Source organism: Calonectris borealis, chromosome 5 (assembly GCF_964195595.1).
Source record: "Calonectris borealis chromosome 5, bCalBor7.hap1.2, whole genome shotgun sequence".
Classification (NCBI taxonomy): Eukaryota; Metazoa; Chordata; class Aves; order Procellariiformes; family Procellariidae; genus Calonectris; species Calonectris borealis.
Window position 1 is genome coordinate 25,441,338 of NC_134316.1, and position 26,444 is coordinate 25,467,781.

General features: G+C 42.6%; 1 protein-coding gene across 4 annotated transcripts in view; it reads left to right on the plus strand.

The window, feature by feature from the left end:
- The window catches only part of POMT2 (protein O-mannosyltransferase 2), a 31,162-nt gene extending 9,664 nt beyond the window's left edge, over positions 1-21,498 (plus strand). For 3 of the 4 annotated variants that reach the window (XM_075151435.1, XM_075151438.1, XM_075151437.1), the window contains exons 8-21: positions 619-701; positions 1,825-1,934; positions 4,035-4,101; positions 4,995-5,067; positions 6,608-6,686; positions 7,455-7,606; positions 9,320-9,411; positions 10,495-10,571; positions 11,836-11,907; positions 12,121-12,180; positions 12,393-12,498; positions 14,352-14,492; positions 15,089-15,203; positions 16,386-21,498. In XM_075151435.1, the coding sequence (XP_075007536.1) occupies positions 619-701; positions 1,825-1,934; positions 4,035-4,101; positions 4,995-5,067; positions 6,608-6,686; positions 7,455-7,606; positions 9,320-9,411; positions 10,495-10,571; positions 11,836-11,907; positions 12,121-12,180; positions 12,393-12,498; positions 14,352-14,492; positions 15,089-15,203; positions 16,386-16,491 (1,333 nt within the window). In that variant the 3' untranslated portion in view covers positions 16,492-21,498. The remainder of the gene's footprint in view (positions 1-618; positions 702-1,824; positions 1,935-4,034; positions 4,102-4,994; positions 5,068-6,607; positions 6,687-7,454; positions 7,607-9,319; positions 9,412-10,494; positions 10,572-11,835; positions 11,908-12,120; positions 12,181-12,392; positions 12,499-14,351; positions 14,493-15,088; positions 15,204-16,385) is intronic. The other variant, XM_075151436.1, reaches the window with a different exon arrangement.
- Positions 21,499-26,444: the final 4,946 nt, after the last annotated feature.

The window sequence follows — 26,444 nt, forward strand, 5'->3', positions numbered from 1 at the left end:
TTGGCTGTGATTTAAAAAAAAAAAAAGTCAGAGTGTGCCCAAAGGGAGGACTCTTCTCTGAATGCCTGCAACCAAAAGATGCTTTTTATGTAGAAAGAGCACAACAGCTAGTGAAATGGCCGAGTAATGTTTTTCCATATGCCAGCATTAAGAGATGAGTTGAATAAGCATTTCACCATAAAAAAAGAATATAAAATTAAATCTGTTATTTTTCAGTTTAAGTCGACTGGTCTTACCAGTACGGACTTAGCAGAAATGAGACTTAAGGAGCCACAGAGAGAGGCTTTGTTAGATACAACCTGACAGTGGGTCAGCTTATTTGTTATAAGAACACCTCCAAAGATAGTTGATGGTGCTTTGTGCAGTGTGAGTGTGTATATTTTTGTGACCTCAAGTCTTTGCAGCTCTGGACAATTTCCTGCAAGACTGTCTCTATCTGCTATGATTCACAACATTAGAGGTGTGTGCATCTAAGGGAACTGCAGTCACTCTTCTCCTGATGCCATGTCTGGTTTTATTTTTTTCCTTCTGTAAAAACAATGTGGTAATGCATGATAGAGCTTTGTATGCCTGTTCTGCCAGACTTTGAATTGTTGCATTCTTTGCTCTCTTTTGTAGTGGTCCTGGGGATGGTTTCTTCAGTTCAGCATTTCAGTCCCAGCTGATCGGGAACAATCTTCATAATGTCTCTGTTCCAGAGCGTGAGTGTCCAAAGGAATAAAGCACTTTGAGTGCTGTCCATGTACGTGAGGGTTTAAATAAAAACAGCGTCTCCTGTGAGTCAGTGCAGGACGATGCAGATTATGCCTTCATGATCATGGTCAGATCCATGCTGTTCCTCTGTGCAGTTTTATATATTGACAGAAAAGAAAAAGGCTGAAAATAACACCATGTTTAGTGCAAGGTCACTAGCTGTTTCATCATATTCCTTCTAGGGGGAAAGATGCCATTTTGAGGGATTTGACAGTTTTGTGTGCGTGCATCTTTATGTTTTTTGGCATTTATGTTGCTTGAGACAACAAAAAGAGATTTGTCCTGTTCACCTTAGGTTTGTAGGTGTTCAGATGTGGGATTTGTTTCCAAAATGTGTGTAAATGAAAACTATCAACTCCTTTGTGACACAGCATGCCCCTGGTTCAGCTGTGTTGTATTTAAGCATGCATATGAATTTAGGAGAAAGATGGCTCTGTGGTCGTTCCCTAATCTGCAGGTTGGCTAGGGACTACTGACCCTTTAATATGGTTTAGCTTTCCAATTACTTCAGCTTTTCTCTGACTGTTCCCTGCTCCAGAACTGCTACTGGGAGAGCATCAGGTCCATTCTCCAAGACTGTGTTCTCCCACTTGTGTTGGGAGGCTATGAAGGAAGGTGTCTGAAGCCAGGGTATTGGCTCCACTCTCTGATAGTTGAGCTTGCCTTCCTTCCCTCTTGTATTGCTGTAGGGGTTGGGCGATGGAGGGCTTCAAAGTAGTCACATGCTTTTCAAACTTGATCATGTTTTAATTGGACCATGTACTCTTATGGAAAGCTATCTCAAACCTCTCATTATTGAAATTACATACAAAAGAACTAGCGCTTCTGTTTATGTTAAAACTAGGTGGGAGAATTTTAAGTGTTTCAGCCAAATGTTATGTAACAGTTCTACTGAATGGTGGTTGGGGATGGAAGATAAGCTTGCAGCGAGCTGTGTGGAGTAACAGGAAATGAGCTTTCATCAAAACAAAGCGGGAGAATGCATGCCTAATTGGAGACTGCAGACTCACTGGGGGAGATGTTTATAGGAGAGCTGCCTTATGCCTTTTTTCCTCCTCCCTTCCCATGTAGACTTGGCGTACGGGTCTGTGGTCACAATGAAGAACCTTCGGATGGCAGGGGGATACCTTCACTCCCACTGGCACCTCTACCCGGAGGGCATTGGGGCTCGCCAGCAGCAGGTTAGTGTGCTGTGGTAGTACTGCCTCTGACTACAACCATCGACTCGCTCCCGTTGCACTTAGCATTAGGTGCTCTTGTGACAGGAGCTATGTATTTACTCAGCATCTGTTACCCTCTCAGTGCCACAGCTGTGCACTTGGCTTGGAAGACTGAGTAAAAAAGGATGCTTGAAGAGAGCCTACCACATTGCATCAGAGAGGTGACTTACAGTAACAAGGCTTCAGTGTAGTAGCAAGACCACCCTCCATAGGTGGAGCCCAAGAGGGTTTAAAAATAATCGTCCATAATGAAAGTGCTGTTGTTGACTTAAGGAAGGCTGTAAAACTTATGTTTAAAACAAATACATTACTTTATCTTATAGGTTTAATTGCTGTGTTTTAAAAGCAACAGAATAGGGCTGCTGTGTGTTGTTTTCACTCCTGCCACCGGCCTCTGTGACCTTACATGAGTTACTCTCCTTTTGTGCCTTGCTTTCCTCATCTGCCACCAAAGAATTTGTAAGGCTTTGCTCATTAAATTACATATCTGTACATTTGTAAGCTAGCCATAATTAAACTATCTGAAATCTCTAAGGGCTTCTGATAAAATTAAGCAATAAATCGAAGTAAAAATCAGAAATCATGTAACTATCCCTAATTAAGTAGTACAAAAATTAAGTGAATTTCTTATCATCATCATCAAGCTTCACAAATCTTTGCAGGTTCTGCAGCTTTCCCAAAATGTATTTTGCAGTTTGCATGTTAGTGTCTAAAAATTGTTCTGAGCTCCTTGAAAGAAAGTTGCCAGAGAAAAACAAGTGTTTGTGTTTTAACTTCCTTCAGCCTCTGTGGTGAGGAAGAAGTTTTCAGAAATGAAAACTTTGTCTCAATCTTCTTTTCCTGCTGTTCTTCCCAACCAAAAATTCTAATATTCTCATGTGACATTGATGTTTATTACCATAGATGGAGATGTCATACCAAAACTGGCTCAAGGATAGGCAAAATTCAAGTGCAGAGCATGCTTTATGTCACTAAAAGCAGGGAAAGGGGATTTGGAGAGGACGCTGATGGGAGTTTCCTTGAGGGTAAGTGGGAAAGGGTGGAGATTCCCCCCCCCCCCCCGTGCTCCCTGCCCTGGAGGTAGGACAAGGGTAGGGGGCTGGGACAGTTTGGGGGCTGTGGAGAGGAGAAGGGAATTTAGAACGTGGGGTAGATTTAGGGAGGAAAAGATGGAGGCAGTGATCTCTCTGCCTCCTCTCCCGCCTCTCCTGATGATATAACCTCAAGGTATGAGGTTCCACCTCCAGCTCTCTGTTTTTCCCCACCCTCAGACACTCCTGTGTGTTCTGCCTCTCGCTCACCCACTGGGCCATCAGCTCCCACCTGAGTGGGAGGCACGGGTCTGGGGCTGGTCTAGGGTCCCACAGAGCAGGGTTTGCTGCTGCTGGAAGAGGAGAGTGAGCAAAGTGGGCACAGTTCCTCGTGCTGCTTGGGAAGGCTGCCCTCGGGAGCAGCACCCTGGGGCCGGGTGGCCTCCCCTGCCGGTGTAACAGTAGGAGCAGTTACTCCGTGTGAGTCTGAGCAGGCCGGTAAGGATTAGCTGGGTAGCATGTGTGGCTTTAACAGTTGATCCCTGAATCCTTCTTACCTTGCCTGGATCTTCTGGCAGAAGTATTATGGTTGTCACAGGCAGCCTGTTGTCATAAATCTCTACCAGTGATGCCTGTCTGTAAAGCCAGTGCTGCTTCCATCTCCTGGTTCTGATACTGGTCAGTGATTATTCAAAAAGTTCAGGTTTGGATATCCTGTTGTTGTAGAAGGAGCCTCTGAAGTAGGATGAGAGGAGGTCAAGCTGTATGGTTGGAGGCTGTTACTCATGATGCATGTGAACTGCCATTAAGTGTAGTGCTTCTGAGTGTACGGGTTATGCACTGAATAAAAGGTGTGATCTGGGTTAAGGAGTGGCCAGTAACTGACTTTCTAGGGAGCACTATCATAAAAGTCATCCCAGGGTTTCTATGTTATTGGTGCATTCATTTGGGACTTTGACTTGCTGACGAATGTGTGTCTGCTATCACCAGCTTTTTTCTTGTTTGGTAAAATAACATCCTGTGTTTTCAGGTCACTGCCTACTTACATAAAGATTTGAATAACCTGTGGATTATAAAGAAACATGATTCAGATACAGGTAACAAATACCAGTAAAGTGCCTTTTATAACGCTGCTTCAGTTTTTCACTTAAATATTCTGAGTTCCGTCCAGGGCAAAGTATCCTTCATGGATATGAGGGGGAAGAGGACGAAGAACAAGAGGAATATGGCTCCGTCTTGATTAACGCTGTTTGTGTCTACTGTGGTTTTGGTTTTTCTCCAGATGGTACAGCTGAAGTAAATAAGCTTTTCTCAGCTGAAGGTTGCATTGACAACTTTTCAGCTAGGTAGGGCTGCAAATAACAGAGAGGAAATTAATCTGAACTCAGTATTTTGTGGAATCTGTTATTGTGGCTATGGGTCTTGGAGAAGTTGGGTCCTTCTGATACGTTGGGTACGTTCTGATACATTGTGTTCAACTGATTTGCATGGATGTTTGCTTGGGACAAGATAAGAGTACTGAACGTGAAGATCTATGGTTTGTACATATATCTTTTGTTTTAGAATATCATATAGTGTAGTTGAGGCATGTTTGGTCTGACAGAGTTTCCTTTCTTCACCTGCAACGTGTATATAAAAACTAACAAGAACTGTCTGTAAACAACAAAAAATGCAAATAACCTAGATATAACAAAATTATAATCAGTGTTGCAAGAGTTCATGAAATATATATATTTATATATTTGGTGTTCAGTTAGCCTGACCAGGCATCCTCTTTATTTAAGGGCAGTATGTGCTCCTTGGGGCCATGTTCTTTGGAGTAGCCCTCAGGGCTGGTCTTTAAACTAGAGCAGTGTTTTACACCAGGCTTAGAGTCGACACAAATTAGCTTGCCTTGTATTGTCCTTGAGGCATGAGCGTTCCCAAGAAACTTTCTAAGACCCTGATATGTTTGTCAGTGCATTGATATGATTAGTTTGCCTTCCTTCAGCAGATCTGTCAAACCCCTCAAGCCCTGTGGAGTTTGTGAGGCACGGAGATATTGTTCGTCTGGAACATAAAGAGTAAGGATGATTTCTGGGATTCAAAGAGATTGCGTGATTGAATAGAATTGGTGGGAGATTTGTCCTGCTGGAGACTACATGGTTAGACCAGCACAAGCGGGCTGTGTGACAGAGGTGTCTGTATATCTGCAGTTCCAGTGTGGAGTTTGCGGAGTTTTTCTTCTATGGTTTATGTTTTGAAGGGTGTCTTTTAAATTGAAAACTTTTAACAGAACCACACAACTTCATTAGAAATACCTACCTAAGCAGCAGAGGGATTTGTTCAGCTGTGTGAGGTGCAATATTAAGGGTAATGCTTGTGCAAAGAAGCAATTTCAAAACTCTCATTCTGTTGCTTGTCCCCACTCTTTGAGTTTTCTAGGCAAATAGTGTAGGGTTTTTGTCAGTGTACTGCAAGTGTCCTGTTCCTATATGCATAGGCAGTACCCACCCACTGGAGTTCTCAAGAGCACTGAGATCACAGCAGTGAAACACTTTTAATGAAAATGTCAGCTGGTGCCTTCCCTCTCTGTAGGGAATACCTGAGAGGAAGCAGGGGAACCCTAGTGACTTGATATTTAATCTTCATCTCGTCTAATGTCACTGTGCCACAATGCTCTGTGCTGTCGCAGCTTTGATTTTTTTAACAGAAGCTCTAAACTTGTGAGCCTGGAAGTCATTACATATTGCATTCAATATTGTGTGTTCACAAATCATTACTTAGGTTTCCAAAATGATTTTAAGATTTAAAAAAAAAATGCCTTGAATTTTGGGGTTTACTACCAAATATATGATAATGAAGGTGATAAAATCTTGATAAGGCAATACTGTTAGGTCTTGATCAGCTCACTGCGGTGCTGCGGCAAAGATGCAGCAGATGGCTCTCGTCTCCTTACATACAAACCTCATCCAGCGTGGGCAGAGCATTTCTGTGCAGATGAGGGCTGGATGCAGCTGTATTGTTGGCAGAGGTGGTTCATTGTCTGAGTGGTTTTATTAAGGACTGACTAGGACATGGCCACGTTTTTCTGGTTGCCTCAGCTAGCAGGCCCTGCTAGGGCGGGAGGCTGTTTGTCTGCACCATGTACAGCTGGTGCTAATGGGGGCCACTGATCTCCCCCTCAGTAAATCTGTGCCCAACTAAATGGTACAATCTTTCCCCTCAAAAGCAAAACTGATAGTCAAGAGAGGACAGGATCTTGCTTTAATTCTTGCAAGAGCAGGACTGTTAGTCCCACCTTTACTCTTCTTTTAAAAAAAAAAAAAAAAACCAAAAGCAAAAACAACAATGTCTTTTCCACTTGGAGGTGGTTGCAGGTTGCGGTTTGGATTTATTCATGCTGTCCTCCTTTTCCAGCACTGCCCAGTGTGGCATAAGCTCAGTTGCATGGTGGGAAGCGGCAGTTTCAGTCTGTGGCCCCATCACTGTTAAGACTGCCCTCGGCTGGAATTCAGTGGTCAAAGCGCTGGCAGCTCTCTGAATGGCTCAAACCAAAGTTCTTATCGCAAATTGACTGAGACATAAAAACAAAACAAAGTTTGACTTTTAATTTAATTTCAGAACTTCTAGAAATCTTCACAGTCACCAGCACGAGGCTCCCCTGACAAGGAAGCATTTTCAGGTCACTGGCTACGGAATAGTAAGTGAATGGCAAGATAAAACAAAAGCTCCTTCTTTTGCGGAGAGTTCATACCGTGCCAAGGGGATTTATTCTTGCTTTTTTAGTTTGTTAGCCAAAGTGATAGATGTGCATCTACCATACTGGAGGAAAAATTGATCTAGTATGAAATAGCTTATCTCATATTTAAGGTCTATTTAATGTGAACACAGACAAGAAAATAACTTAAACTTTTACTGCCAGTCTAGCTTTGGCAGCGTTCAGCTCCAGAAACGCCAAACTTGAGCAACCTTGAAGTTGCTCTGGCAAGTATTATTTTATGCATTTGGCCTTGTCTCACAGACAAGTGCCTTTTTTGACAGAATGATGACAGAATTTTGAATCATGAAAATGTAATCTGCTTTGAGGGCTGAATTTCCAAACGCAAGGGGCTGTTGCCTAAACCCCTTTTGTGAAGCAGCCAAGTTACCCCCGTTTAAAATGTAACTCTGAGCCACAGTCAAGTATGAATTGGAAGCAAAAAAGTTTAAGGTTGGCAAGATAAAAATGTGTTTGTGAGTAGTTGCTCATGTCTAGAATCATCTCTTCCTAGTAGGGAATCTCTTCTGTGAAGTCTGAGAGCGCCGTAGCCTGGGCTCCTTTATTTAGCTTTACCACCATTAGTTTCAGAAGTTTCTATTTAGTGCTTCAAACCTAGTCTTCTAGTTCGCGTTTTTGGGGCTTGCGGGTTTTTTGCCTTTTTTGTGTTGTTTCTTTTTTTTTTTCTCCTATGGTATGTTTGCATGATAGAATGGAACAGGAGACTCCAATGATTTCTGGCGGATTGAAGTGGTGGGCAGAAAGGCTGGGAAGCTCATCAAAGTCCTACGGAGTCAGGTCCGGCTAACCCATGTGGCCACAGGGTGTATATTGGGCTCTTCTGGAAAGACTCTGCCAAAATGGTAAATAGCTTGTAATCCCCCTCCACCCCAGCAAGACCTTGAGCTGACGTGTTCCTTTGCTCAATGGTAATTTTAAACTAAGCAATAACCACATTTCCTCCATTTCCTTACCTTTAAAAGAATAAAAAAGTAACTAGCAGGTACTAAAAATATAACCAGAGGGGAAGATCTGGGTTAGGGTTATGCAGTCTGTTACAGTGAAGGTATACAGCTCTGAAAAAAAATATCCCTTACTGAGAGGTCCAAGAGTGGCATGGACATAGATCTTGTCATCTGGTAAGTCCAGGAGGGGATGACAGACATGTTCTTCAGGGCCCATTTTATCCTTGGGATTCACAAAAATTGCTAGAAACTGGGGCAATTCATGCTGTTCCATACTATAATCTTCCAAATTTCTTTTTATTGGTATTAATTTCTTTTGTGGTTGGAAGACCTTCTGCCATTTTTGCATGCAGCATCTGAAGCAAGGGCAACGGTAACAAGCTGCTATTAGCAGGGGTCGTGATTTAATATGTCCTTGGATTATATATCTTCATCATTAAAATGAGGTATATGCAGAGACATCCAGAATAATGCCAAGCAAGCTGCTGTATCTGCAAAGCTGTATTGTGTGGGATGCTAACATGGATCCTGAAGCAGCAGGCTGTGCGGTCATGTTGCTTCTGTTTCCAGAGCAGCCTCCGTTACTGCTAGCTTAGGTTTCCCTTCACTGTGTTATGGTAAAAAGGGCTTCTGAGGAATCCTGTGGATGCTGACTCATAGTGAGCGCAGGCAGATACCTCTGGTATCTGGAATGCAAATGCCATTTAGACTGTACCAGTAAAACTGGGCTCATGGGTAAATAATGTGATTGGTCTTAAAAAAAAAAAAATCACTGCATCTGTCAACAGCATTCAAGAAAGGGGGTATATATATTTTTTTTTTTCCCTAACACAAATTTGCCCTGTGAATGGAAGTTATCGCCACAAAATATTGATGACATTAAGAGCTGAGGGGAAAAAATACTTGTTAACTGCAAATAGGGGTGGCTAGTGTATATTGGATTTTTATATTTTTTTTAGGAATTTAAAGGGGAGTAATCACTGTCCTTCAGAGAATTAAGTGGTGATTAAATAATGTAATTAATGAATTAGTGGTGTTAAGTCTGCTAAGTGGTGATTGATAGAAAATTTCTTACTAATCCGTCACGTTACTGCAGGGTTTGATGCACTTTCTCCCAAAGTGTTTGATGTGACCTGCTAGAAATAGGGTGACAGACTAAATGAACAGTTGGTGGGATCATCTAAAGTCATTCTTTTGTTTCTGTAACACAGTTGCTGTAGGCATGGATTGACTTAAATTAACGATAGGGATTTTGTTCTGGAGAGACTGTAAGGGTTGACTTGAAGAAGTTTCTAGTTGTCAATACGCATCATCTTCAAAGATCCCACTGCTTATGTATGGACCTAGGTTTTTTAGTTTAGATGCCCAAAGTTAGAAATGTGGTTCAAATATTCAGTAGAATTTTGATGTTGGCTGCCTTTCAAATCTGTTTTGGTTTCTACATAGTGCTTAGAGCCCGTAAGAGCGTGTAAGAATGCAGCTGCTGGGGTTGAGTGGTATGGTAGGTGTTATGGGGAATTATAAAGCTAAATGGGGAAAAAATCAGATGTGAACTGGAAATATTGAGTGATCTTTTGTGGGGTGGTGCCTAACTGTTGTGCTGTTCCTCAGGGGTTGGGAACAAGTGGAAGTCACTTGCACACCATACCTGAAGGAGACTCCCAATTCCCTCTGGAACTTTGAAGATCATATTAACCCTAAGTGTAAGTAATTTATTTCCTTTTCCTTTAAGAGTGCCTCTTGGCTTGCTGTTAAAGGAAGGGATGAGCTATCAGATGGCAAGAACTGGCATTCAGTGCTTGGAATTTGTGTGTTCTTTCCCAACTCAAGTGCGAACTTGCTGAACTTGGGCCAGTTGTTCAGAGATGCATAGCCTTTTTCTACTTCACTGTTTGTACTGTAAGCTGGTGATAATGCTTCAAGTGTAGTGGAAGTATAAAGACGTTTTTAAGGATTTTGAGATCTTCATGGGTAACAAAAGTGTGAAGTTTTATAGGCACTGCAACACAGGCTGTTATTTTTAACATCATTGGTTTAACAGGGAATTATTGTCATTGGTATGAATATGTCATGTATACTTTAATGATTTTTTAAAAAAAGCTAGGATCCACCCTGTTCTGGTGTATTTTTGCCCTTCTCTTACCAGGGCATGCTAAATAATGACTTTGCAGTACCACGAAGAAATGAATAGAAGTGTGACAGAGAACTAAGTTTGTCAATGACGACAGATGGGCCTTCCAGCCGTATCCGGGAGTTAGATATGTGTCACAGCCTCATTTGGCCTGAATTATTCAATTATTTTCATCCCATGAATTGCAGATGACTTGGGCTGAGTTCTGAATTACTAGAAAACCTAGTGTTTTTCATCCTTTCAGAGCGACTGTATGCAAACCAAAGGAGAGGAATCCTGAGCTGTTGACTTGGTAGAATTTCCTCTTCTGTTGTAATGCATTTTACATACCCACACTCATGGCTCATTTACAGATAAACAGCAGCCCATGAACAATATGTCTCTAACTTCAGCTAGAAATACAAATCTGTTTTTCATGGACTTTTAGCTATTTCTCTTGCTCCTGGAAGTAAAGGAGGAAATCTAAGAGTACACCAGTTGTGAAATTCACTGGGGGATACTTTTGACTGCAAAATATGAATGAATTGTGTAGGGTATTAAAAGAGGTGCTAGAAGCAGATTTGTCACAGGAGGAGAGAGTTTAGTTTATTATGAAAGAGGCAAATCAAAGTAAACCATACAGACTTCTAATCTATTTTTCTCTCTTTTTCTAAAGTGCCCAATATCAGCCTGGATGTTTTGAAGCCCTCTTTTGCAGAAATTCTGCTAGAATCCCACATGGTTATGATCCGGGTAGGATATCATTAATTCTAGATTATAATTTTCTTCCTCCTTTCTCTTGCATCAAAAAGAAATAGCATTTTCTGAGATATTTGGGTGCAATAGGGCAATCTATGGGCTGCAATCTAGGGCAGAATTTACATGCCCCAGCAACCTACATGAATTTTTGCTTAGAAAAAGGGGTAATCTTGCAGCTAAATCTTTCAAAAGTTTGGAAGCCTTGGGCTTGATTTTTGGGCTAAATTTTCTAAGCTAATTTTTGCTTAGAAAAAGGGGTGATCTTGCAGCTAAATCTTTCAAAAGTTTGGAAGCCTTGGGCTTGATGCTGGCTCTGCTGTTGGTGTCATCTAGCTACAGCCCAATAATGTAATTCCTCCACTGCTGAAATTCGGTTCTGTAAAGGAGAGTTGGAAATTTTCCCTACCCTACTGGAAGGTTTTAAAGTTAAATTAGTATTTGTGAGGCAGGAAGATATTATTGAGGAAAATTAGCTAAACACACACTTATGAGAACAATAAATATTTGAATTGAAAATGGAAAACTTCTGCTTTTTTTAAAGTTCATCAAAGTGCTGTGTTTTCTGCTTTCCTTTTCCCTATTTATCCCTGAATATAAAAAAAAGAGCTGGATTTAATATTTTCAAGGTGGACTACTTTTATGGTCTTTCCCATGATTGTTCTTTGTGCTCTTGGCCACAGTCCTTCTGCTTCCAGCTCCTAAATCCCTCGTCTGAAGAATGAGAAGTTACTATTTTGAGAAAGGAATCTAAGGTTTTATTTGCTACTGTTTGTAAAGCTCTTCTCAGATTCTTAAAAGAAAGAAGGTAGTCAAGCAAATTGTTATTAATGCTAAGCATTTCCGTGGCAACCAGTGATAATGCTGTCTCAGGTAAGGAAGCACCTGCATGAGTTTCCATGGAAATAATCTTTCTGAGGCTTTTATTTCAGAGTGGAGGGAAACCTGTTGAAATAGTCTCTTAATGAACAAAGGTCTTGCTTATGCAACATGTGTTCTCAGTGACAGAAAAACTGGAGAAGATAAATGAAAGAATATTGCCTCTAATGGTACCCAAAGAACACTTTCACTTGCACAGTAATATTAAAACACTCGTTGTCCTCATTGTGGCCATCTCCAGAAGGTGATGTGTTTACATAGTCAGAAAACAGTCTTTACTCAGGAAGAGTATTCATGTATTGTTTGTGTACCCAGACATTTCTGGGCAGGCTTTGCAGCATAACTGCTGGCTCATTTAAATTTTATCTTGACTTATCTGTAGGGAAACAGTGGCCTCAAACCAAAGGACAATGAAGTTACATCCAAACCTTGGCACTGGCCAATCAACTACCAGGTATATTGATTAATTCACCTTCCTTTCTGTTTTCAAGTGCTTTTGCTGTGCTTCTTGAGGCATAGCACCTCTTAATTACATTGAAGATGATGTCAGCTTTATTTTGTAGCACCTGAGCTGCATGGATGGGAATTTGTCTCACCTTTGACACTGTGCAAATACAAACTGAATTGATGCAAACCCATTTTACTCCCTTCTGGTCTGTTTCCTCAGGGCCTGCGTTTTTCTGGTGTCAATGAGACTGATTATCGAGTTTATTTGCTGGGAAACCCGGTAAGTTGGAGTGGAAGGTTCCAAGCCAATGTCTTTAGCAAATTTTAGCTTACTCTTGCTTCTGCCAGTGACAATGGTTCTCTTCCTCCTCCTCCTTTTGGACTGTCTCTCTCATTGTACTTTCATGCTTGCATGTAGCTTTTCATTTCCTCTCACATGCGCATTCCTGTGTCCAGCCTAAAGTCCCAAATCTTTCTTTTTTTCCTATGTAGGTGATTTGGTGGCTAAATCTGGTCACTATTGGATTATATCTTCTGATGGCAGTTTCCACTGCCGTGACCCTGAAGAGAGGTGTCCAACTGACATCTGAACTCAAAGGTGAGGTCAGTCTTCCTCCTGCACTATAGAATGCCTATTGTAACATCCTGGTTTTCTGGTACAGGAAAGCTCATCTTGGGACTCCTGTATTAAAAAAATCTTTTTTTTATATTGTATTAAAACCCTGGGGGTTGAACAAAATACACTCAAGGCAGCTGTATGTACAAAACACTAAGCTATATAGTGCTTTGAAAGTGTAGTGCTGAATGATGTGACTGTTAACAAAGGGTTCCATACTAGAAATTATTACTCTGATGAATAAATCTCACTTTTTGCATGGCAGACCATTCCTGATGAGTTGCCAAATTTCCTAAGCCTATAAGACTTGATCGGAAATCTTCAGGTCAGCAAGGGCCCTGAGACCCCTACTTAGCCAAAGAGAAGAGCTCTGGAAGTGACTCACAGGCAGGGGATGTGATCAGCGGCTTCTCAAAAGTCTTGCCACTCCTTTGCTGGAGAGTACAGAGCTGGACTGGGTATAAGCTGGCATCTTAAGGTGATCCAAACTTATGAGTCTCAGTAGGCTTTTGCTGCCTTGTTTTCTTGCAGGAGACAAGGGCTTGGATTAGTCAGTAGCTACATGCCAGCTCTGGTCTGCAGGTGATCACCCAGCCTAGCATGGGAGTTGCTTATGAACTGCTCAAGAATCAAGATGTTGGCCACGATTGCTGTCAGTTACATTGATTACTGCAGCTCAGAAATGACCAGATGCTTATCTGTTGGAAAGACTATATTTGATCTGGACATATCAGTAGGAGAAGGTGATAAAACGTATGTCAGGGAAACCTTCCTGATGCAGAGATCTACTGGTCCCATGGTTTTTAGCTTGTTCTGCAGGCTTCCAAGATGTTTTTTCTAGTAGAGATACTTACCCTACATACGTTACTGATAATAAGGCTTCCTTTTCACAACTGACTTTTGCAGACACCTTAAAAGTTTGTGTGCCAAGGGTGGGAAACCACTGAGCTTATGTTATTGAGGAATGTCCACAAGGAAAAGAGTGGGAGCTTCATCTCTCAAATAGTTTAATAGTGAACAGGACAGATCTTCAACAAAAATAGTGCAAGGAGCTACCTGTGTTGGCTGTAAGGGAGACAGACCCGTTGGATCAATGCCCTACTCTCAAGCTCTGCATGTGCTCTGTGCTACTGTAGTATGCATGGTGTTTTGAAATTAGAAAAGTTTCCTGATATTTATGAAAAGAAAATGACATGCAAGAGATGCAATGATCCTTTATTATGTCGAATGCCAAGGTCATAGAGCTTTTCACAAACCCTCATAAGTCACACTTTGACCATACCAGTTTATGTCAATGGTTGCTTCATTTTGTAGATCTCTTTGTGGGAAGTGAATTCTAAAATGTGATGTGAAACTATGCAGTTAGACAATAAGTTATTGGCTAAGCTGCGTGCAGACACCAGAGCCCTTACCCAGGCTCTGAAAGGTAGGCAACATTTCTTTCCAGGGAAGGCTGGCAAAGTGATCATCTCGATGGCTTGTAGTCTCATTGCAGAGAGAATAAAAAACATCAGAAACTGGAATGACATAATTAGTCTGATGTACGTCCTGAGAAACTGCAAGTTCAGTCTTAACATAGAGCATGGTCAATCTCCTGCCAATCCCTTGAGACTTACATCTTTGTATATCTTTTAGGATAACTGTTTTCCTGAAAAGTGTTTGTATGTCTGTAAAGAGTGCAGCTAGGATGTTGCAGAGGCTTGGAGCAATTTCAGACTAGTACATGACTTCCTGCAAAGATCATTCCCGTTGAGTTTACTTACTGTGATAAGGCTTGCAAATAGGAACTGTAGTTGAGTTTTTCCTCTGCTGAAGTCTGTTTATTTGTGTTCCAGAACTGTCCAGAGTTGTGCTATGTGGTGGAGGGCAGATCACACTGGGCTGGCTCCTTCATTACCTGCCTTTTTTTATGATGGGCCGAGTTCTCTACTTTCACCACTACTTTCCTGCCATGCTTTTTTCCAGCATGTTGACAGGTAAATACTAGCGTCTGGAAGAAGACAATTCTGTTAAATTGAATGTTTTCAGACTAAACAGTATATTTTTTTAATAGGTTTTTTCCTTGCTTGTGCAAAGTGCTTGAAAACATTGACTAATTCAAAATGTTTTTCACAAAGGAGCTTGCAGTGCCAATTTTTTTTTTGTTACCACCCTGAAGAGGCAGTCATGTCTAGTGCTTAGGGCATTTAAATTTAGAGATGTGATTCCTATTCTCTGCTGTGTCACTGTTCTTACATATGCTTTTATACGGGTTACTTCCCTTTGTTTACTGCCCCCACTTTTCTGTCGTGTCTGTTTATAATTCAGTTTTGGTAGCTTTTTCTGCGATTTTGTACCATGCTGGGGACCAGATCTCTTTTGCATTTATTCAGATGGTAAGGTAGGAAAAAACAACCTTCTGTTGATACAAAACAATCCCTATAGTTCTGAAGGTTACCAATGTAAATAAATTTAAAAATTGACAAGGTTTTCTGCTGTTAACAGAGCTTTGTCTGCCCAGTCTATTGCTGAATGTAGCAGCTCTGTTTTTGGCCTCTGCATTGCTCCTGATTCTACCTCTTCCTTCTCCTAGGAATCACCTGGGACACACTACTGAAGTTCTGTGCTGGGTTCTGGTCAGCGAGCACTACAGCTAGAAAAGTATATGGAGGGGGGTTCCTGGCACTGGTTCTACTCATCATGTACAGGTGAGTGCTGAAAGCTGAACTTTTCCTGAATGTGTGACAGTCACTGTCTTAATGGAAACCTTAGTGCCTGTTAATTACCCTTAGCCTTTGTCTCTGCCTCTCTACTCTGCTGAACTTGTCAGACATCATCAAGCCCAATTCTAAACACTCAAATTTGATTAGATTCAGATGTGTGTCCCAGTAATGAGTTATAAAACATCTTTCCATTGCAGGGAACCTTTCTTTTATCCCAGCACTCAGTGTGAACACTCTATTCTCCTCCAAACCCACAGCTCAGTGGTTTCTAATTCTAGTCCACGTGTCAGATGGTGCCACATCCCTCAAATACAGGCAAATTCTTCATTGCTGTAGGTTTTCTCAGATGGCTTTTCTCCAAAGCTGTTGCTTTCTAAGAGAAAATACTACCTGTGATAAAACTGTGTACTATGTTGTTGTGGTTTAACCCCAGCTGGCAACTAAGCACCACACGGCCGCTCGCTCACTCCCCCGGTGAGATGGGGGAGAGAATCAGAAGGGTAAAAGTGAGAAAACGTGTGGGTTGAGATAAAGACAGTTTAATAGGGAAAGCAAAAGCCGTGCACGCAAGCAAAGCAAAACAAGGGATTCATTCCCTACTTCCCATCGGCAGGCGGGTGTTCAGCCATCTCCAGGAAAGCAGGGCTCCGTCATGCATAACGGTTACTTGGGAAGATAAACGCCATCACTCCGAATGTCTCCCCTTCCTTCTTCTTCCCCCAGCTTTATATGTTGAGCATGACGTCATATGGTGTGGAATACCCCATTGGTCAGTTGGGGTCAGCTGTCCCAGCTGTGTCCCCTCCCAACTTCTTGTGCACCCCCAGCCTGCTCGCTGGTGGGGTGGGGTGAGAAGCAGAAAAGGCCTTGGCGCTGTGTAAGCACTGCTCAGCAGTAACAAAAACATCCCTGTGTTATCAACACTGTTTCCAGCACAAATCCAAAACAGCCCCATACTAGCTACTGTGAAGAAAATTAACTGTATTCCAGCCCAAACCAGCACATATGTATATATTGTGTTCAGTAGAGATTAGGAGGTCCCCAGCGGAGCTTAGAGCAGCCCAGAAACAAAGGTCCCTCAGGACATCTGTATGGACTAATCTGCTGCAATATTCTTGAGACAGAAAACTGTGCTGTCCCTGATGGGCATTTGGTTTCTTTCCACAGCTTCTACCTCTTCCATCCTCTGTCCTATGGCATGATAGGACCCATGGCCTCTGACCCTAGCAGCCCCATGGCAGGGCTCCGGTGGATGGACTCCTGGGAGTTCTAGAGCCAGCAAAGGGAGCCTGGGAACAGCGAATGAGAAGCATGAGATCTGCTGCATGTCAGGCTGATTCTCATTCTTTGGAGACATGTGACTGTAAAATGCCCTCTCTGGAGAACTGTGGGTATAGTAGTCCTGTTGCTTTGGCATTTGTTTGCACTGCCTGCATTGGAAGATGCAGAGGATGACCATGAGAAGGTCCTTTTAAAAAGACTCGTGTTCTGAATCCTTAGTTTATATTTCTGGACAACTGGCTACTTAAATCTCAATTCTTTTGAGCAATATGTATCAGTCAAACAGCAGTGGCATTCCAGCAGTGAGACCAGTACAAGTTGGAGGCTGTGTGTAGTTGCACGTTCATGTGTGTGTGTGTGTCTTCCTTCTGGTAATCTAAGCATCATTGCAGTTTGAGAGCCAGACAGTGTCTGAGACATTAGGACTTTTATCATGATTAACAACCTTTCTTATGGTGAGGTTTTTGAAAGCTTCATGTATCTGGGGACCTCCATTCTACCCTGCCCTGGCTGTCTGCGGTTTTTTGTTCTGACCCTGAATTTTTAGAATTTGACTGAAAGGGGTCTGCTTGAAATCCTGAGCCACTGTGCCTTGCCTGTCTCCCAGGCCCTCTGCAGACAGAGGAGATGGAGATTGTTTATCCCTGTATACTGCCTTGCTTTCCAGTCACCTTTAATCATTTATAACAATCACCTAGCAGGCCTGCACTCAGAGCCAGACTGTTCCAGCTCAGCACTTTGTAGATCTGTCTGAAACTGCTAAGGAAATTACAGTAGAAATAGCAGGCGATTTATTTTCTGCCTCAGTGTGCTGTGAAGACCGCCTTCTTGGGGTATACCAGAGACTGAAATGATAGCTTGGAAATTTTACAGACAGCTGTCATTCATGTTTTGATCCCAGCTGTTCTAGTGCCAGTACCTGTGCTTTTAGGGGGAAGGCTTCATCTTAATGAATGTGGCATCTGCAAAACTGGCTGTCAGTACCATGGTATCTGCGCACTTTATTCCAGCAAGTTCCCTCTCATAGATGGCTGAGCATCAAATTAATGTATTGAAGAAAATGTGAGGCCAGGCAAAAATTCTTTGTCTGCTAAGTGTCAAGGGCCATTGGATGTTGAATCCACCCCTTCCAAGAAAGTGGAATACTACTTATCAGGTGCCTTTCTCCTGTGTTAGATCTATTTTTGTAAATGTTCCTTTTATTCCCTCTCCTACTCTTCACCCAATTTCAGTTTCTTGTCACAGTTCAAGGTTTCTACCTTGTAGCATCCAACATGAATGAAACTTAGACCCCAGCTGTGTTCCTGTCTCAAGAAGTAATATTTGCAAAACTCTTTTGTGTATGTTTCAAGGAACTTACACCTTTCATTTCAGAGTTCTTGCTCTGCTTCTCAGCCTTGCATCAAAATTACAGATACAGGGAGAGCAGCATGTCTTTAAACATGAATTGTGCATTCATTTCTCTTACCAAACCTTGAATTCTAATGTGTTTCCTACAACACAGAAGGGCTGTGTTAGCATAGTTGTTCTGTGTGGGGGACTGAGACTCCAGTGAGACTTGCTTTATTTCCTCTTTAATGGGGATCCATAGCATTGTTCAGTAAGGCAGCTGCTTGCTATTGTAAGGCTCTGGCTTGGTGTGTCACATCTCTCTCCAGAAGTTGACTCTTACAGACACTAACTCAGGTGGTATGGACCTATGCTTTTGATTCTAAAGGTTTTGAGTTAATCACCTGCTGGTAATACATGGTGGGAAGTTATTGCGCTCATTAGCTACTGGGTTTGATGATGCTTTTCCACTTGCTATTGCAGGAAGTGCTTCCACCTGCATGAGCCAGGAGTTCACAGAGGTGATATGTAGGCAAGAAGGACGAGGGAGAAGGCTGCAAACTTATTCAGATCATGCTTGATCTGACAGCAGCTGCAAATTGTTAACTGTTGGCAACATGGCAGGCAGACAGTGCGGTGCTGCCTTTGTAGCAATGTGATTCAACATCTTCTACTCTTGCTGAGATTGTTGGCTTAATACCTTGCTATCCTGAATATGAGCTTTCCCTAAGGTAGTCCCATTGCCGTGGGGAGGATTTACCAGAAAAGCTGATAAAAGCCGTGATTCAAAGTGTAGGGTTTTTCCCAGAACATACAATCACACACTTGCCCTTAACACTAACAACAAAGAAAACTAAGAAAGTTGCAACTGTTTTGGAATGACAGTTTCTAGCACTATTTATTTATCAAATTGAATCTGTGGGAAAGCAAAGATCGACTCAATAACCTTGGTTACTTCAGTTATTATGAAGGGGTCAGCTTTGTAGGAGCTGCCTGAGAAAGATGAGCCAGTGTGTTCCTTGGCCAGGGTCCCTCTATCCTTTATTGCTGATAATCTTTTGGGTGGGGATTGGCAGCTGGGTTTGGGGATTGGCAGCTGGGTTTGGGGATTGGCAGCTGGGTTTGGGGATTGGCCATCTGAAGGTGGCCATGCTCCCATCCCACCTTCCTATGCACAAGCCCAGCTTCTGTTTCAACACAGGCAAAGGTTTATTTTTCTTTAGGACTGCCATTTCAGAAATCCTCTGAGAGCACTTGATTGGCATTGAGACTAATCTATTTCTTAGGCCTTGTGTGCTGCTAAGGGGGTGGAGGCATACAGTGGAAAAAAAATCTAGCTATTCCACAAGAGTGAGCAACCTCCAGCAGAATCTTTTTTTTTTTTTTTTTAAATCTGAAGTTAAAAGTATTAAAAGGTCTACATTTGAAGACTAGAGGGCAGACATTTCCTCTGCACCCTCTGGACTCCAAGGGTTGGGTTTTCAAGTAAGTGTAGGTTGATGTCGTTCTGTTTTCTTTCAGAAGAAAAATACTGAAAAATTATTTTAGTTAGAATTTGACCTTCAATATTTGCTTCTCAAAACAAAACCTGTCAGGCCATAGCTGGAACATAATAGTAATCAGTATTTTGTGAGGTCAATAAAATACAATAATTGGGATTCCTTTACTGACTCTGACTTAAAATGTCTGAGTGATGCAGATGTGAGGCAATGGGTGCAGGGCACTCTTTGCTTTCTGAATGGAATTTGGGCTGCTTCTGTTCTGTTTTTCCATTTGTGCTGGTGGAATGAGTTCAGGTTCATTTTGAGGACTGCTTATTAGTCCTGTTCCCCAGTCATGTGGAAAATAGCTAATGGTGCTTTCTGAGGCCAGAAGATGCTGTTCTCTGGAGCAGCTGCTCTCTTTGAACTTTGCTTCACAGGGCTCCTTTTATCACTGACAAAGTATTTCATCAAACTGTATCTGTGGATTCAAGTCACAAAAAGCTTCAGGCTGCCACGTTCCCTGCTTCACATTCTTTTTTATGTGTAAACTCTATTTTCACCTCTTCAGTCTTTGGAGGATAGATAGAAGGCCTCTAGGCTCATCTAGCTTCATCCTAGACAATCCATCCATCTTAAAAGGTTCCTGTTAACAGTCGTTTCAGGACACCGATGCGCACACACCTATTCCAGCAGCAGGGACTGGCCTATTTCCAGGAACTGGACTACTCATGCTATGAGACACAGATGTGACTGTGAGGAGGATTTGAATGGAGATTTCTGTGCCAAGGTTGCCCTTGGTCCAGGTGGAGGACTTTTGTGTCATGTACTGCTTACCAGCATCGTTCACAGCCCTGTGGGTGGGAGAGCCATCACCACACTCTCATCTGCAGAGAGTTTTCTTTTTGCATCTTGATTGGAAGAGCTTATGGATGCACAAAGGGCATTGACACGATCTACCTTTTTATATCTCCCTCCTTCCTTCTGCTTCTTCAAGTATACCCAAAGTACAGGACATATCTTTGCTTCTCTTCCAATTTTTAGGCGGTGCATCCGTTTCTTACGGGTGCCTGAACAAGGGGTAGGACAGGACACGTCATAGTATCCTGTGTGGATGAATAGCTGTCACATGCACTGAAAGTGAAACCAGAACCTTGTTATGGAAGGGTAAACAAATGTGTTATTTGGCAGGTCCCTCCTGCCCCTCCTGTATCCCTCTGAGAATCATTTTCAAGGGGCTTGAGAGTGAACCAGCTGTCAACATGGAAACACAGGCATGTACCTGAAATTCTCCATTGCCACGCTTAGCGGCTTCCCTTCCAGAGGCCGTGCCTGTGTAACTCACCCTCTGGGTTGGCACTCTGCGCACAAGTACCGTTACAACACTGTTTCCTCCGCTCAGGATCCTGCTGGCAATGTGAAAATCTCCTTAGCGGTGCCCTGTGTCTCCACCAGCTGGGGAATATAGGTATGATTTTTTTTTTTTCCCCTTTACGGCAAGTGACCCCACACATTGGCAAGTGTGTGTCATGAAAATAAAAATGTGTGCATCATAAGGCTCTTTCCTGCTGGGACAAGAAGGCTGAGGATAAGAACACCACCTCCATAGCACACTTGCTCTCTTCGGGGGCCTGTGGGCTGCAAGCAGTCAGGACTGAAAATTGTCTCCGTCTTCTTTAAAGTACTAAGACCTTGGTTGCGTGGTTGGTTGTGAGTTGCTTTACTTTTTAAACTCCCTTATGCCCTTTACTTGAATGTCAAGGGCTATGATTGTTACAAATAATATCTGAGGTAGGGGACATACTAGCACAGAAACCACTCCTGCTGAATTTGTAATTGGTCCTAAAACTTTGCCAAGTGACTTTGTTGTGTTTTACAAGAGGCGCTGTTTAGAGCCATCCTTGGAGAACTTGCCCCTGACTGAGCAAGAGTTTGGAGCAGCAAAGAGAGGGGTTCTCTTGTAATTCTGTCCTGTATTCTGAACCTTTCTTACTAATGCGTGTGTGTGTGTGCATGCGTGCATCTGCCCGTGAACTGAATGTCTGCTAACTAAGGTGTTATTACTGCACCATACAGTGTGGATGGGAGAATGTTCTCTTGAGCTATAAATGTATTTTGTATAGGAGATCATGGAAGATGCGGTAGAATTTGGAATTTAATTTTGTAATAAATACGTCTTCTTTCAAGCATTCTCTTTGCGTCTAAATCTTGGGGTGTTTTTTTCCCCCCTTTTCTCTCTCCCTCACATGCACACTTGAAGTAGCAACATGAACTTTAAACAGACCTGTTCGAGAGTTTGATTTAGGACAACGGTGATCTAAATCAGCTTTTAGCACACAAATGTTGCTGGACTGCAATTCTAGGAGGTCAGGTTTTACTGCAGTCCAAGTGATGTGCTGATAAGCAGAGTAGGAAGTGAAACTGGTACATTGTAATAAAGTACTGTCTGTTGACACAGGTTTATTTCTCCATTTTAAAGACGTGTTAAATTGTAAATATGTGTAATATGTCAGGTTTAATGTGTATATTCATCAAGCTTCTGGTAGGTTGCCTATGAACACTTCATTTGACAGATCGAGCACTTTATTCAGGAACCCAACATTTACGTTGAGTGTCTAGTGTCCATAACATCAGACTGAAGCACAATTTTGTACAAATTATTGCTGTGGACTAAATGCAAGAGTCTGTAATAAAACTGGAATGCTGTAAATCAGAATCTGGCTCTATGCCAGGCTGTCGTGACAGGGCAGCGTATACTTTTGAGTACAGTGTAACAAAGGGTTGCCATCCTTGGGGTGGAACTAAGATGGGGAAAAACAAAATACAGTCGTCTTATTTGGGGCTACACATTGCTGCCCAGATCAGAGCCAACCAGTCTGTTTAGACATGTTCCAAGGGCTGCTAAAGTAAAGCCAGGACAGCTAAAAACTGGACTATGGAATGCGCCATAGTGATACAATAGGCTAATAGGTAGTTACTGAAAAGCCTATTGACATCTGGTGTTGCTTCAGAAAGTGCAAGCTGGTCTTTGGATATTGTCTGATCAGGGCTATCGTTCTGGAGGGAAGGACTGCTGATACAGAAGCTGTGCTAGAGAGTAGGGAGATGACCATAAGGAAAAGGCATGAAGTATTGTTCAGAAAATGCTGATAATGAAGTAAAACTTTACTTCTCACTGCCCTCTGAAGGAAGAATGGCTTCTTTCTGCAGGTAAGTGATCTCACGTGGGTGGACACTAGTGACTGATTCCATTTTGCATTTGTTTTGAACCTGCTAGGTTTCTAGGCTTCTAAATTCCAGCCATTGTCCTGTTACGTGTTCCTCAACAAGAATGAGGCTTTTTTATAACCTAGTGTTTTAATACAGAACTTGTGGTCTGTCTTCAAGCTGCTGCTTAATTTTCTTTTTGTTAACCAAATAGAAACTTTCAATGCAAGTTGCATTCTCTAGCCCTCAAATCTTCCACGCCTCTCTTCTGATTTTCTTCAGTTTACCCATATGGTTTCCCAAACTGTACTGTCTTCCAACATCAGTCTCCCCAATTCCACATGACAGAATCATAGAATGGTTTGGGTTGGAAGGGACCTTAAAGATCACCTAGTTCCAACCCCCCTGCCGTGGTCAGGGACACCTTCCACTAGACGAGATTGCTCAAAGCCCCATCCAACCTGGACTTGAACACTTCCAGAGATGGGGCATCCACAACTTCTATAGGCAACCTGTTCCAGAGAAGCCTCACCACCCTCACAGTGAAGAATTTCGTCCTTATATCTAATCTAAATCTACCCTCTTTCAGTTTAAAGCCATTACCCCTTGTCCTATCACTACATGTCCTTGTAAAAAGTTCCTCTCCAGCTTTCTTGCAGGCCCCCTTCAGGTACTGGAAGGCTGCTATAAGGTGTCCCCGGAGCCTTCTCTTCTCCAGGTTGAAATAAATCTTCATTACTCCTACCACTGCTTCCTGATTTACATGCAAGGATTGTGGTTGTCGTACACTTTGGAGTTGTTTTCCAACACACGATCTCTAACTCTAGCTCTGGCCCATCTAATGCATGCTCTGGAAATAGAAAGATTGTGCTTTATCTGAATGGGCATAGTCTACCAAGTGTTACAATTGCTGTAAATTGCTTTTTCCATATTTACCATTCTTGCAGTCATTGTTTTATCTCCGGATTTCATCCAAAGCTAGTCATCCTGCTGTCTTGCAGCTGACATCCTTGCAGCTGACAAAAGGTAGTTTTCAGGCTTCATTCATCTGACCTTTTTTTTTTTTACCATGTATTTTAGGATGAGTTAGTTCTGAAGTACCTGATTTTCTCCATTGACCAGAAAGGGAGTTTAGGTTACTTGCCCATATGAAGGCATCTGTGTTGGGTTAGCTGAGTCCCAGCCTGGCAGCGTGCTGATCCCTTGGAATGCTTGAGGGACCATAACTGTTTGGTTACAAGATGGAGAAGGAAACTAGCTGAGAAGCGGGGAGGACTTGATTGAGATGAGAATGTGAACATGCATAAGATTGTACATCTTTATTTAAGATTTCTGAACTGTGTGAGAACAGCCAAATAAAGCCAGTGCAGTTGAAGAAAGTGAATTTAAACAATTTGATAACTTCTAGGCAAAAGCCCATTGGAAGGAAATCTGAGGAGAGATATTTAAATAAAGGACACCAAAAGCACAAGCACCAACTATCCCAGTGCAAAGCAAGGCCATGAAGAATGAAAGAAGCCAAAGATAAGAAGCTGAGTAACAAGTTCTTAATTGACTTCAATACAAGAAAGAAGCATCTGGAAAGTGAGAACTCAAAACTAGGGGCTGCTATAAAAGAGTCATGCAGAGGGGGAAAGCAAAAAGGCTGCTTCACAAAATGAAGACATAATGAGGAATATCAAAGTTAATGAAAAACTGTCAGGACATCGGTAGTAAAAGACGGGTCAAGAATTAGACCACTACTTGGCAGAGATGGAAAGGCATGAACTGATGGATCACCCTGAGAAGTTGTACACCCATCTTCAAACACTTTTATACTAAACTCCCTACTGGGTTTTTCATTCTCTATGATGGTTTTTATCAGGCCTAGTTAGTTTCTTCCTTACTTAATCATCCTGTTTGGCCTTTTTGAGTATTGCCACATTTTATACTCCGTATGTCTGCTGAAATTTCTTTTTTCAAGCATTATTAAAAAAAAAAATTAACAATAAGTGGGTTGGAGGTACTCTCAGGCAGCCTTTGTAGGACTCATGGGTGTGAGCTATCTGTGCGTGCTGATTTTAAGTCTTTATTTCTAACAGTTGCTGTTTAACATATTATTTAGTTACTAATGGATGGGAAAGTGCTTTATGATGTGGCGTAAGTACATCATTCTCCTCAAGACAGAGCCACAATATTTATTCAACGCTTAGGCATTTTTGACTCTGGAGTTTGCAGGTGCAAAATTTCTCACTGAACTGAAGAATATTTTTGACAGAGCCCCAAAACTGGAATGACTTAGGTGAGGAGGAGAAGACCTCAAGCAGAAAAGGAATCCCACACATAGAAGGAATAACACATGGGGTTTGCTTTGAGAGCAGATGGCTGAGCGCAAAGCTGAAAGATTGTGATGCTAGCCCAGCCTTGCCATCAAGGAATGGGCGCAATTGGTGCAAAACCTTTTTTTTTTTGTTTTTTTTAAATACGTCACAGCAAAGACACTTCTCAGAGACAACTCTTGTAGGTCAAAAGATTGTAGGAGATGCCCTGGTCAATAGTATCAATTCAAATTGCAAGAAGGAGGGAAAGAACAGACGGAGTTGAGATCAGAGAGAAGACAATCAATAACCACTTCAGAGATCGGTGCCAGCAGCGCTTCTGAAACAAGATAAATCCAGTGGGGAAACTACAGAGGACGCTCCACAGGGAGTAAAGCATCCTTTCACCAAGCTTTTGCCATGATGTTTCAGCAGCTGAAGGATGATCCAGTCCAGAAGTATAAGGACAGTTGGAGGAAGATCCAAGCCCATGTGCACCATCCCCAGGTAGGACAGAAGCCAGGTAACTGTGCTGACACGCTTGTCAAGTTGCCAGGCATATTAGCTAGAGCACCATGTTGAGCTAATGAGGCTGGAGAGCTTTGGGACCACAGTTCTTTGCATCCCACCAGCTTGGTGTGCTGTACGCACCTCTGTAGTTGTGTCTTATGATCAAATTCAGCTTTCGGTCAAAACTAACACGGTAGATAGACTTTTTGAACTCACTTTGGTAGAGTGACTTACAAAAGGTAGAGGAGGCTTCTTGGAAGATCACAGCCTGGTGGTCGGGGTAGCAACTGGTGGATTATCACTGTGCTAGAGAGCACAAGGTGAATAACACCCAAGATAAGGTCTGAGCATCTGCAAATGCCGGACCTGGTCCAACTGCCTCATAAGTCAAAAATACTCAGGCTAGCAGCTCTCTCTGTCGTCCCCTTTGGCTTCTCTCCCCGCTTCATGCCCTGTCAGCCTTGGATTGTTTTCAGCTGCTGTACAAACTTTCCCCAGCTGGCCCTAGGAGATCCAAGATGAACCTGGGGATGTCTAGTAGCAAATTGAAGTCAAAAGACATGTTTTCATTTTATTCTGCTGTTGAATCCTCTCCCACACATTGTTCCTCCTCCCCTTAGCCCAAATCTTCAAGGTCGGTAGTGCTGCCCTGCTCTCCCCGCAGGCACAGTGGCAGCCAGCGAGCTCTGCAGCTGTTGCCTTCATCTTTTTATGGGCAAGATTATTCCCCCCTGCATCTCTTTTGCTTCATGTTACGTAACTGCATTTCGTGATTTGCTTTGCTACTGAGCTGTGCCGTGCCGTGGCCTGAGGGGGTAGCCTGAGGAGACTGCTGGGAACTTGCATGACTTCTGCTCCCACCTGAGGATGGGGATCTGGGGAAAAGAGGAGCTGCCATGGTCTGTGGTTTTGAGACTGGGGGCAGGGGAAAGAAAGGGGATTAGCCAAGCCTGGGAGTCTGTCTCTGCGGTGAGCAGAGAGCCTGGAGCAGCTAGATCAGAGTGGCATTATTCATAAGGACTCACAGATGTAGAATTGGAAATGAGCAGGAGTCCAAAGGCGATTTGGGTTTGTTGGTACAGCAGCTGGGACGAAAACTGACAGCGCCACAGCAGCACATG